Source organism: Cherax quadricarinatus, chromosome 53, assembly GCF_038502225.1.
Source record: "Cherax quadricarinatus isolate ZL_2023a chromosome 53, ASM3850222v1, whole genome shotgun sequence".
NCBI classification, from domain to species: Eukaryota; Metazoa; Arthropoda; class Malacostraca; order Decapoda; family Parastacidae; genus Cherax; species Cherax quadricarinatus.
Window position 1 is genome coordinate 15,067,214 of NC_091344.1, and position 14,201 is coordinate 15,081,414.

General features: G+C 41.1%; 1 protein-coding gene across 1 annotated transcript in view; it reads right to left on the minus strand.

Annotated features, from left to right (window-relative positions):
• LOC128692202 (calcium-activated chloride channel regulator 1-like) overlaps window positions 1-14,201 on the minus strand; it is a gene marked incomplete at its 5' end in the record, with an annotated part of 76,252 nt that overhangs the window by 24,996 nt on the left and 37,055 nt on the right. Inside the window, 2 exon segments of the mRNA XM_070096359.1 lie at window positions 2,293-2,449; window positions 13,380-13,480. Coding sequence (XP_069952460.1) covers window positions 2,293-2,449; window positions 13,380-13,480 — 258 coding nt within the window.

Sequence of the window (14,201 nt, forward strand, 5' to 3'; positions counted from 1 at the left end):
CCAAGAGCTCAGTGTCATCAGCAAAGAGCAGCTGTGACAACTCCCACTTTGTGTGTGATTCTTTATCTTTAAACTCCACGCCTCTTGCCAAGACCCTCGCATTTACTTCTCTTACAACCCCATCTATAAATATATTAAACAACCACGGTGACATCACACATCCTTGTCTAAGGCCTACTTTTACTGGGAAAAAATTTCCCTCTTTCCTACATACTCTAACTTGAGCCTCACTATCCTCGTAAAAACTCTTCACTGCTTTCAGTAACCTACCTCCTACACCATACACTTGCAACATCTGCCACATTGCCCCCCTATCCACCCTGTCATACGCCTTTTCCAAATCCATAAATGCCACAAAGACCTCTTTAGCCTTATCTAAATACTGTTCACTTATATATATATATACATATATATACTTATATATATATATATATATATATATATATATATATATATATATATAGATATGGGGAAGTGGCACAGAATTCTTCCTCCGTAAGCCATGCGTGTGTCGTAAGAGGCGACTAAAATGCAGGGAGCAAGGGGCTAATAACCCCTTCTCCTGTATACAGTACTCAATTTAAAAAGAGAAACTTTCGTGTTTCTTTTTGGGCTACCCTGCCTCGGTGGGATACGGCTGGTTTGTTGAAAGAAGACGGATACATACATAATACACACACAGTATGTGAGTGGGAGAGTGACTCCAGTAGCGGCCAGTAAAAAGCGGGGCTAGGAGCTATGGCTTGACCCTTGCAACTACAACTAGGTGAGTACAACTAAGTGAATACTGTGTACGTTAGGCCCATATTGGAGTATGCATCACCAGTTTGGAACCCACATCCAACGAAGCACATAAGGACACTAGAGAAAGTGCAAAGGTTTGCAACAAGACTAGTCCCGGAGCTAAGATGTATGTCCTACGAGGAGATGCTAAAGGAAATCGACCTGACGACACTGGAAGACAGGAGAGATAGGGGAGATATGATAACGACATATAAAATATTTAGAGGAATCGCCAAGTGGATAGAGACAGGATGTTCCAGAGATGGGACACAGCAACAAGGGGTCACAATTGGAAGTTGAAGACTCAGATGAATTCCAGGGATGTTAGGAAGTATTTCTTCAGTCACAGGGTTGTCAGGAAGTGGAATAGTCTGGGATGTGATGTAGTGGAGGCAGGATCCATATATAGCTTTAAGAAGAGGAATGATAAAGTTCATGGAGCAGGAAGAGTGACCTAGTAGCGACCAGTGAAGAGGGGCCAGGAGCTGTGAATCGACCCCTGCAACCACAACTAGGTGAGTACACACATGTTTGCGAATTGTTAAACAGATGTATGCATGTCACCTAACAGGGTATTCACGTATGTATGTTTCTGAGCTGACGCTTTTGATTTCTGTATTTAATTTTGTTAGTTATATTTAGAAAAGTAAGATGATTGTGGCTCAGTTTCCTGGTTTAGTTTAGCACTGATTCATTTGGTATGTTGGCACTCCTAGTTTTGAGAAGTTTTACTTATTTTTACAGAAATGTTTTGCTGATCCACCACTGCAACATGTACTCACCGAGTTGTGTTGTAAGAATCAAGTCTCAGCTCCTGGCCCCTCTTAGACCACAATCGCCGGGATAACCGGTTCAGGGCCTCATGAATCTTATGTATCAGGTTTTCCCATTTCGCAATCCGTCTAATTCTATTTATTTGCCACCCTGAGACTGAAAAGCATTTCTTAACATCTGTGAGGCTCATATGTGTCTTTGCTTTTATCTATGACCTCTCACCCCTGTCTCTCATTTCAAAATGTCTGTCTCCTATCTGTTTTGTCAAAGCCTCTGAATGTCGTGTATGTCGTGATCATGTCTTCCCTAATTCTTTTTTCTTCTAAATTTGTCAGGTTTAGTTCCTCGAGTTTCTAGAAAACTCAACCCCCTCAGCTCTGTGACTGGTCTTGTTGCAAACTTTTGGACCTTTTCTAGTTCTCGTACATGCTTGATCAGGTGAGGGTTCCATGACGGGCCTAACATATATCGTGTAGAGAAAGCATATTAGGGAGGGAGGGTTCATGAAACATAATATAGTGGACACTTGTCGATGAATTGAGAAAACTTACACGGAGACAGAAGGTAAATGTAAACAAGATATTGCACACAATATATTGATCTCACCTGAGAATTTCAGCAGTACAGGAGAGTGAAAAATTGGTCTCTATGTGGGTTTGTTTGTTTCATTACTGAGAAATATTTGAAACCTTAGAATAGCACTGAATAGCAACCAGTCCATGTTGAATGTCGTACCTCTGCCTTAATGTTGTAGCGACCAACAGAAGAGAACTTGGTCATGTAGCCGCTGTAGATGCCATCATTCTTCATGCTGTCAGCGTTAATACCGCTGTCTTGGAGGATGTATATGTCAGGCGGTGCATTAACACTGTCAGGCTGAGTTACTATTGCCCTGTCATATATAATGTTTATTGTTAATCACTCACAGGGAAAGGTATTGCTAAATTAAATCTGTTTAACATTATACACTAACAGCGTCGATCTAATAATAAAATTATTGTATTAATGTTGGTAGAATTACCGACAATATGTTAGGTAAAAGGACACAAGTGCAACTAATGTGACATTTTATTGTGGCAACGTTTCGCTCTCCAGGAGCTTTATTAAGACGTGGCCACAATAAAATGTCACATTAGTTGCACTTGTGTCCTTTTACCTAACAATAAAATGATTCACAACAAATAATAACAATATTTTGATACTAGACAGAAGTTTTTTCAGATAACAGATTATCATTTTGGATTAAAAAAATAGTTTCAGTTCACAGATGTTTATCTTAAATTTAAAGTTATATATATATATATATATATATATATATATATATATATATATATATATATATATATATATATATATATATATATATATATATATATATATATATATATGTCGTGCCGAATAGGCAGAACTTGCGATCTTGGCTTAAATAGCAACACTCATCTTGCCATATAGGTCAAGTGAAAATTTGTGTATGCAATAATTTCGCCAAAATCATTCTGAAAAAATATATAGGACAAGTGAAAATTTGTGTATGCAATAATTTCGCCAAAATCATTCTGAACCTAACGAAAAAAATATATTTGATTGTGTTTGTTTAGTACTAAATTATTGTAAACGTATTTAAGATATATTTAGTTGGGTTAGGCTAAAATAAATTGCTCTTGTTGTAATAAGGTTAGGTAAGTTTTCTAAGATTCTTTTGGTGCAAAATTAACAAAAATTATATTAACATTAATGAAAAAAATACATCTTTAAACGTATAAGAGAAAATTTCAGAAAGGACTTAATTTTAAATGAGTTCTTGCTAATTGGCCAGTTTTACATATTCGGCACGACATATATATATATATATATATATATATATATATATATATATATATATATATATATATATATATATATATATATATATATATATATATATATAAATTATATATATATATAAATTATATATATATATATATAAATATATATATATATATAAATTATATATATATAAATTATTTTATTATCACACTGGCCGATTCCCACCAAGGCAGGGTGGCCCGAAAAAGAAAAACTTTCACCATCATTCACTCCATCACTGTCTTGCCAGAAGGGTGCTTTACACTACAGTTTTTAAACTGCAACATTAACACCCCTCCTTCAGAGTGCAGGCACTGTACTTCCCATCTCCAGGACTCAAGTCCGGCCTGCCGGTTTCCCTGAACCCCTTCATAAATGTTACTTTGCTCACACTCCAACAGCACGTCAAGTATTAAAAACCATTTGTCTCCATTCACTCCTATCAAACACGCTCACGCATGCCTGCTGGAAGTCCAAGCCCCTCGCACACACACACACACACACACGAGGGGAGGATGAGCCAGCAAGACTGGATCTTGTGTTCACCCTGAGCAGTTCAGACATTGAGGACATCACTTACGAGAGGCCCCTTGGAGCTAGCGATCATGTGGTTCTGAGTTTTGACTATATAGTAGAGTTACAAGTGGAGAAGGTAACAGGAACTGAAGGGGACAGGCCAAACTATAAAAGGGGGGACTACACAGGTATGAGAAACTTCCTGCAGGAGGTTCAGTGGGACAGAGAAATGGTAGGAAAATCAGTAAACGAGATGATGGAATATGTGGCAACAAAGTGCAAGGAGGCAGAGGAAAGTTTTGTTCCCAAGGGAAACAGAAATAATAGGAAGACCAAAACGAGTCCTTGGTTTACCCGAAGGTGTAGGGAGGCAAAAACTAAGTGCAACAGAGAATGGAAAAGGTACAGGAGGCATAGGACCCAGGAAAACAAGGAGATTAGTAGAAGAGCCAGAAACGAGTATGCGCAGATAAGGAGGGAGGCCCAGCGACAGTATGAAAACGACATAGCATCGAAAGTCAAATCTGACCCGAAACTGCTGTATAGCCACATTAGGAGGAAGACAACAGTCAAGGACCAGGTGATAAGGCTGAGGAAAGAAGGTGGAGAACTCACAAGAAACGATCAAGAGGTATGTGAGGAGCTCAACACGAGATTTAAGGAAGTATTTACAGTAGAGACAGGAAGGACTCTGGGGGGACAGACCAGATGGGGACACCAACAAGGAATACACCAACAAGTGTTGGATGACATACATACAGATGAGGAGGAGGTGAAGAAACTGCTAAGGGACATCGATACCTCAAAGGCAATGGGACCGGACAACATCTCTCCGTGGGTCCTTAGAGAGGGAGCAGATATGTTGTGCGTACCACTTACCACAATCTTCAACACATCCCTGGAAACTGGGCAACTACCTGAGGTATGGAAGACGGCAAATGTAGTTCCCATTTTCAAAAAAGGAGACAGAAAAGAGGCACTAAACTATAGACCTGTGTCATTGACGTGTATAGTATGCAAAATTATGGAGAAGATTATCAGGAGGAGAGTGGTGGAGCACCTGGAACGGAACAGGAGTATAAATGCCAACCAGCACGGATTCACGGAAGGCAAATCCTGTGTCACAAACCTTCTGGAGTTTTATGATAAAATAACAGAAGTAAGACAAGAGAGAGAGGGGTGGGTTGATTGCATCTTCTTGGACTGCAAGAAGACCTTTGACACAGTTCCTCACAAGAGATTAGTGCAGAAGCTAGAGCATCAGGCGCATATAACAGGAAGGGCACTGCAATGGATCAGAGAATACCTGACAGGGAGGCAACAACGAGTCATGGTACGTAATGATGTATCACAGTGGGCACCTGTGACGAGCGGGGTCCCACAGGGGTCGGTCCTAGGACCAGTGCTATTTTTTGGTATATGTGAACGACATGACGGAAGGGTTAGACTCAGAAGTGTCCCTGTTTGCAGATCATGTGAAGTTAATGAGGAGAATTAAATCTGATGAGGACCAGGCAGGACTTCAAAGAGACCTGGACAGACTGGACACCTGGTCCAGCAAATGGCTTCTCGAATTTAATCCTGCCAAATGCAAAGTCATGAAGATAGGGGAAGGGCACAGAAGACCACAGACAGAGTATAGGCTAGGTGGCCAAAGACTGCAAACCTCACTCAAGGAGAAAGATCTTGGGGTGAGTATAACACCGAGCATGTCTCCGGAAGCACACATCAATCAGATAACTGCTGCAGCATATGGGCGCCTGGCAAACCTGAGAACAGCATTCCGATACCTTAGTAAGGAATCATTCAAGACACTGTACACCGTGTATGTCAGGCCCATACTGGAGTATGCAGCACCTGTTTGGAACCCGCACTTGATAAAGCACGTCAAGAAACTAGAGAAAGTACAAAGGTTTGCAACAAGGTTAGTTCCAGAGCTAAGGGGAATGTCCTATGAAGAAAGATTAAGGGAAATCGGCCTGACGACACTGGAGGACAGGAGGGTCAGGGGAGACATGATAACGACATATAAAATACTGCGTGGAATAGACAAGGTGGACAAGGACAGGATGTTCCAGGGAGGGGACACAGAAACAAGAGGCCACAATGGGAAGTTGAAGACACAAATGAGTCAGAGAGATAGTAGGAAGTATTTCTTCAGTCATAGAGTTGTAAGGCAGTGGAATAGCCTAGAAAATGACGTAGTGGAGGCAGGAACCATACACAGTTTTAAGACGAGGTTTGATAAAGCTCATGGAGCGGGGAGAGAGAGGGCCTAGTAGCAACCGGTGAAGAGGCGGGGCCAGGAGCTAGGACTCGACCCCTGCAACCACAAATAGGTGAGTACACACACACACACACATATATATATATATATATATATATATATATATATATATATATATATATATATATATATATATATATATATATATATAAATATAACAAGTCGGCCGTCTCCCACCGAGGCAGGGTGGCCCAAAAAGAAAGAAAATCCCCAAAAAGAAAATAGTTTCATCATCATTTAACACTCACCTCACTCACACATAATCACTGTTTTTGCAGAGGTGCTCAGAGCACAACAGCTTAGAAGCATATACGTATAAAGATACACAACACATCGCTCTAAACTGCCAATATCGCGAACCCCTCCTTTAGAGTGCAGGCATTGTACTTCCCATTTCCAGGACTCAAGTCCGACTATATGAAAATAACCGGTTTCCCTGAATCCCTTCACTAAATATTACTCTGCTCACACTCCAACAGATCGACAGGTCCCAAATACCATTCATCTCCATTCACTCCTATCGAACTCGCTCACGCACGCCTGCTGGAAGTCCAAGCCCCTCGCCCACAAAACCTCCCTTACCTCTTCCTTCCAACCTTTTCGAGGACGACCCCTACCCTGCCTTCCTTTCCCTACAGATTTAAATGCTCTCCATGTCATTTTTCTTTGATCCATTCTCTCTAAATGACCAAACCACCTCAACAACCCCTCTTCAGCCCTCTGACTAATACTTTTATTAACTCCCCACCTTCTCCTAATTTCCACACTCCGAATTTTCTGCATAATATTTACACCACACATTGCCCTTAGACAGGACATCTCCACTGCCTCCAACCGTCTCCTCGCTGCAGCATTTACCACCCAAGCTTCACACCCATATAAGAGTGTCGGTACTACTATACTTTCATACATTCCCTTCTTTGCCTCCATAGATAACGTTTTTTGCCTCCACATATACCTCAATGCACCACTCACCTTATTTCCCTCATCAATTCTATGATTAACCTCATCCTTCATAAATCCATCCGCCGACACGTCAACTCCCGAGTATCTGAAAACATTCACTTCTTCCATACTCCTCCTCCCCAATTTGAAATCCAATTTTTCTTTATCTAAATCATTTGATACCCTCATCACCTTACTCTTTTCTATGTTCACTTTCAACTTTCTACCTTTACACACACTCCCAAACTCGTCCACTAAACTTTGCAATTTTTCTTTAGAATCACCCATAAGCACAGTATCATCAGCAAAAAGCAACTGTGTCAATTCCCATTTTGTATTTGATTCCCCATAATTTAATCCCACCCCTCTCCCGAACACCCTAGCATTTACTTCCTTTACAACCCCATCTATAATTTTTTTTTTTTTTTTTTTTTTTTTTATTATTATCACACCGGCCGATTCCCACCAAGGCAGGGTGGCCCGAAAAAGAAAAACTTTCACCATCATTCACTCCATCACTGTCTTGCCAGAAGGGTGCTTTACACTACAGTTTTTAAACTGCAACATTAACACCCCTCCTTCAGAGTGCAGGCACTGTACTTCCCATCTCCAGGACTCAAGTCCGGCCTGCCGGTTTCCCTGAATCCCTTCATAAATGTTACTTTGCTCACACTCCAACAGCACGTCAAGTATTAAAAACCATTTGTCTCCATTCACTCCTATCAAACACGCTCACGCATGCCTGCTGGAAGTCCAAGCCCCTCGCACACAAAACCTCCTTTACCCCCTCCCTCCAACCCTTCCTAGGCCGACCCCTACCCCGCCTTCCTTCCACTACAGACTGATACACTCTTGAAGTCATTCTGTTTCGCTCCATTCTCTCTACATGTCCGAACCACCTCAACAACCCTTCCTCAGCCCTCTGGACAACAGTTTTGGTAATCCCGCACCTCCTCCTAACTTCCAAACTACGAATTCTCTGCATTATATTCACACCACACATTGCCCTCAGACATGACATCTCCACTGCCTCCAGCCTTCTCCTCGCTGCAACATTCATCACCCACGCTTCACACCCATATAAGAGCGTTGGTAAAACTATACTCTCATACATTCCCCTCTTTGCCTCCAAGGACAAAGTTCTCTGTCTCCACAGACTCCTAAGTGCACCACTCACTCTTTTTCCCTCATCAATTTTATGATTCACCTCATCTTTCATAGACCCATCCGCTGACACGTCCACTCCCAAATATCTGAATACGTTCACCTCCTCCATACTCTCTCCCTCCAATCTGATATTCAATCTTTCATCACCTAATCTTTTTGTTATCCTCATAACCTTACTCTTTCCTGTATTCACCTTTAATTTTCTTCTTTTGCACACCCTACCAAATTCATCCACCAATCTCTGCAACTTCTCTTCAGAATCTCCCAAGAGCACAGTGTCATCAGCAAAGAGCAGCTGTGACAACTCCCACTTTGTGTGTGATTCTTTATCCTTTAACTCCACGCCTCTTGCCAAGACCCTCGCATTTACTTCTCTTACAACCCCATCTATAAATATATTAAACAACCACGGTGACATCACACATCCTTGTCTAAGGCCTACTTTTACTGGGAAAAAATTTCCCTCTTTCCTACATACTCTAACTTGAGCCTCACTATCCTCGTAAAAACTCTTCACTGCTTTCAGTAACCTACCTCCTACACCATACACTTGCAACATCTGCCACATTGCCCCCCTATCCACCCTGTCATACGCCTTTTCCAAATCCATAAATGCCACAAAGACCTCTTTAGCCTTATCTAAATACTGTTCACTTATATGTTTCACTGTAAACACCTGGTCCACACACCCCCTACCTTTCCTAAAGCCTCCTTGTTCATCTGCTATCCTATTCTCCGTCTTACTCTTAATTCTTTCAATTATAACTCTACCATACACTTTACCAGGTACACTCAACAGACTTATCCCCCTATAATTTTTGCACTCTCTTTTATCCCCTTTGCCTTTATACAAAGGAACTATGCATGCTCTCTGCCAATCCCTAGGTACCTTACCCTCTTCCATACATTTATTAAATAATTGCACCAACCCCTCCAAAACTATATCCCCACCTGCTTTTAACATTTCTATCTTTATCCCATCAATCCCGGCTGCCTTACCCCCTTTCATTTTACCTACTGCCTCACGAACTTCCCCCACACTCACAACTGGCTCTTCCTCACTCCTACAAGATGTTATTCCTCCTTGCCCTATACACGAAATCACAGCTTCCCTATCTTCATCAACATTTAACAATTCCTCAAAATATTCCTTCCATCTTCCCAATACCTCTAACTCTCCATTTAATAACTCTCCTCTCCTATTTTTAACTGACAAATCCATTTGTTCTCTAGGCTTTCTTAACTTGTTAATCTCACTCCAAAACTTTTTCTTATTTTCAACAAAATTTGTTGATAACATCTCACCCACTCTCTCATTTGCTCTCTTTTTACATTGCTTCACCACTCTCTTAACTTCTCTCTTTTTCTCCATATACTCTTCCCTCCTTGCATCACTTCTACTTTGTAAAAACTTCTCATATGCTAACTTTTTCTCCCTTACTACTCTCTTTACATCATCATTCCACCAATCGCTCCTCTTCCCTCCTGCACCCACTTTCCTGTAACCACAAACTTCTGCTGAACACTCTAACACTACATTTTTAAACCTACCCCATACCTCTTCGACCCCATTGCCTATGCTCTCATTAGCCCATCTATCCTCCAATAGCTGTTTATATCTTACCCTAACTGCCTCCTCTTTTAGTTTATAAACCTTCACCTCTCTCTTCCCTGATGCTTCTATTCTCCTTGTATCCCATCTACCTTTTACTCTCAGTGTAGCTACAACTAGAAAGTGATCTGATATATCTGTGGCCCCTCTATAAACATGTACATCCTGAAGTCTACTCAACAGTCTTTTATCTACCAATACATAATCCAACAAACTACTGTCATTTCGCCCTACATCATATCGTGTATACTTATTTATCCTCTTTTTCTTAAAATATGTATTACCTATAACTAAACCCCTTTCTATACAAAGTTCAATCAAAGGGCTCCCATTATCATTTACACCTGGCACCCCAAACTTACCTACCACACCCTCTCTAAAAGTTTCTCCTACTTTAGCATTCAAGTCCCCTACCACAATTACTCTCTCACTTGGTTCAAAGGCTCCTATACATTCACTTAACATCTCCCAAAATCTCTCTCTCTCCTCTGCATTCCTCTCTTCTCCAGGTGCATACACGCTTATTATGACCCACTTCTCGCATCCAACCTTTACTTTAATCCACATAATTCTTGAATTTACACATTCATATTCTCTTTTCTCCTTCCATAACTGATCATTTAACATTACTGCTACCCCTTCCTTTGCTCTAACTCTCTCAGATACTCCAGATTTAATCCCATTTATTTCCCCCCACTGAAACTCTCCTACCCCCTTCAGCTTTGTTTCGCTTAGGGCCAGGACATCCAACTTCTTTTCATTCATAACATCAGCAATCATCTGTTTCTTGTCATCCGCACTACATCCACGCACATTTAAGCAACCCAGTTTTATAAAGTTTTTCTTCTTCTCTTTTTTAGTAATTGTATACAGGAGAAGGGGTTACTAGCCCATTGCTCCCGGCATTTTAGTCGCCTCATACGACACGCATGGCTTACGGAGGAAAGATTCTTTTCCACTTCCCCATGGACAATAGAAGAAATAAAAAAGAACAAGAGCTATTTAGAAAAGGGAGAAAAACCTAGATGTATGTATATATATATATATGCATGTGCGTGTCTGTGAAGTGTGACCAAAGTGTAAGTAGGAGTAGCAAGATATCCCTGTTATCTTAGCGTGTTTATGAGACAGAAAAAGAAACCAGCAATCCTACCATCATGCAAAACAGTTACAGGTTTTTGTTTCACAGTCATCTGGCAGGACGGTAGTACTTCCCTGGGTGGTTGCTGTCTACCAACCTACTACCTTATAAATATATTAAACAATCATGTTGACATTACACATCCCTGTCTAAGACCTACTTTTACCGGGAAGTAGTCTCCCTCTCTTCTACACACCCTAACCTGAGCCTCACTATCCTCATAAAAACTCTTTACAGCTTTTAGTAACTTTATATATATATATACAGTGGACCCCCGGTTAACGATATTTTTTCACTCCATAAGTATGTTCAGGTGCCAGTACTGACCGAATTTATTCCCATAAGGAATATTGTGAAGTAGATTAGTCCATTTCAGACCCCCAAACATACACGTACAAACGCACTTACATAAATACACTAGCATAATTGGTCGCATTCGGAGGTAATCGTTATGCGGGGGTCCACTGTATATATATATATATCGTGCTGAATAGGTAAATTGGTCAATTAGCAAGAATTCATTTAAAATTAAATCCTTTCCAAAATTTTCTCTTATACGTTTAAAGATATATTTTTTTTATTTATGTTAATGTAAAAATTAATAATTTTGTACCAATGGAATCTTAGAAATTCTACCTAACCTTATTACATCAAGCGCACTATGGAAAATTTTATAGGGTGCTTACCTGTATGTACCTCAACATTAAATACATACCAGTAATCTCATTGGGAGACAACCATATTGTTTACCGTAGTCACCCCGTGTAGACATGTGAGAAAACTTAACCACCCCTGGTCACGGCAGGTGGTCCCTTCGACCTCACAATCTTATCCATATCTATCCGAGACCAGTATGGATTGGATAGCACCCACAAGTACGGTGCTACTAATTAATTGTGGACTGTATAGATTATATTAGTGTAACTGAATGAAGGGGGGGGGTAGGTTACACATGGATATATCCATCAAGGAAAACCACTTGTACATAATCTCTCCACTTACCAGATATTCTCTGGTGGTCACTTGATGTAGCTGGATCACTCACAACCTATCCAATTACAACATACCTAACTGGCCAGTATCAGTCTGCTATAACTAGAAGGGTTACTTAACTGTGGGTGATTGATACTCCTTATTTCCTCCATTCACCATCTCATTTCGATGTTCTGCTACACCAACACGGTTCTCATTCCAGCAAGACGAGGTACCCGTCGGTTTGTCCCGGTTTAGAAGTCGTGCTTCCATAAAGCTTCCCTATCCTCGGTACGAGAATCACACATTCACTCGGAGCAGGGCGATCTATTTCACATCCCGCATTCTCTTAACTCAATGTTATTATCACTGATTACATTAACATTCACAAGACGATTTAACCTCTCATAATTATTATACACATTAGAGGTCACTCCATTAAGATCTGAGGCCGATGAGCGAGGATTAACACACGGGTATTTCCCCTGGACACACACCATGGCCGTGCACCAGTCACACCCCGTCAAACCATTATTCACTAATTTTACCACCCTTTTACGGTGGTCCCGTAAATCACGTTCCCTCACTCTTCACCAGGAACAGTTACGACACTTCCTATTATGAAATGAGGCCTATATTAATCCTTAGGCCGCCGTGAATGCCAATTTCATGGTTCCATGCTTTCCCAGCCTCCTCACCACATTCAAAACACTCCCGCCACCCCCATGGCCCGAGTCGCCCCAAACCCCCGCACATCCGCGCATGCGCAAAGGGAACTCTTGGTTCTACCCTATTGTCAAATACATTTTTGACTCACATCGACACATCAAACACCTACCAGGCGCCACAGCTTCGGAAAATCAAAAATTTTCCACACGCACTTTAATTTAGCCTAATCCAACTAAATATATTTTAGATAAATTTACAATAATTTAATAAAGAAACACAGTTAAATATATTTTTTTCGTTATGTTCAGAACGATTTTTGCGAAATTATTGCATACACAATTTTTCACTTGCCTAATTCGGCAAGAAGAGCATTGCTATTTAAGCCAAAAAGTAATCTGTAGGTAGCCCTCAACTGGTTTGTTGGTTAATGGGGCTTAAAGCCTGTCGGCTATACTGTGATCATTAAGGTTTTGCGTAATCTTTTCATTACACACGAGTACATTAATTCCTAAAATTGAGATTAAACTCTCAGCATATATGCTCTGCAATACACCTCTCTTTGTATATATCTTGCTTCTAAGTTGTTGTACAGCCCACCTTTATATAGACTTTCCACTACCAAACTAGATTCTTTGCTTATTAGCGAAATTAAAGAACATATTTCTTACCTGACGTGTGCGTTAATGATTGGGTTATTTCCTTGTTTCACTTCAGCAAAGATTTTTATTTTGGTATTGAGTGCACTGACTCCCGTCGGTGGTGAAGGTACCTGTGAAGAAGCTAACTGGTAAGGATATTGATATATCTCAGCATTTTCTATATTAAAGCAAGACAGCATTACGTACTGTAGTGTTATCACCTGTTTGTCATCACTGAGGTTGAAATTATGTGCTGTCTTGCAGTGACAACTATAGTAAACATTTGCAAAGATTCATGCGGTGGGACACCCTTGCAGAATCCTCCAGTAGACCAGCTCCTCCCAAAGAGCACAGTCCCACTGGGACAAACCGATCATATACAAAACGCCAACACAATGCTCACCACCGCTTCAGGAAAGGACAAAGCTCGTTTCCTAGCGGTGAAGGTACCACATTCAGATTTCCTTCTAGCTGGTCCCAATTCCTCCCTGGGCACTCCACTCGACCCACAGGCCATTCGAATTGGTGTTGCTCTTCGCCTAGCCGCCCCCATCCTCACCAAACATAGGTGTATCTGCAGCAGGGCGACGGCTGATCAATTCGGACTTCATGGTCTCGTGTGTCATACATCAGAAGGGAAGTACACCAGACATGAGGAGGTCAGTGACATCATAAAGAGCAGCCTCGCCACAGCCCATTGCCCAGCTCAACGGGAACCCCAAGTGCAGAAGTCTGACTGAAGTCAAAAGTGTCCTGATGGAGCCACTATGCTACCCTGGAAGGATGGAAAGCAGATTGCCTGGGACTGCACCTGTGCCGCCACATTGGCAGACACCTACTTGCCATACTCTG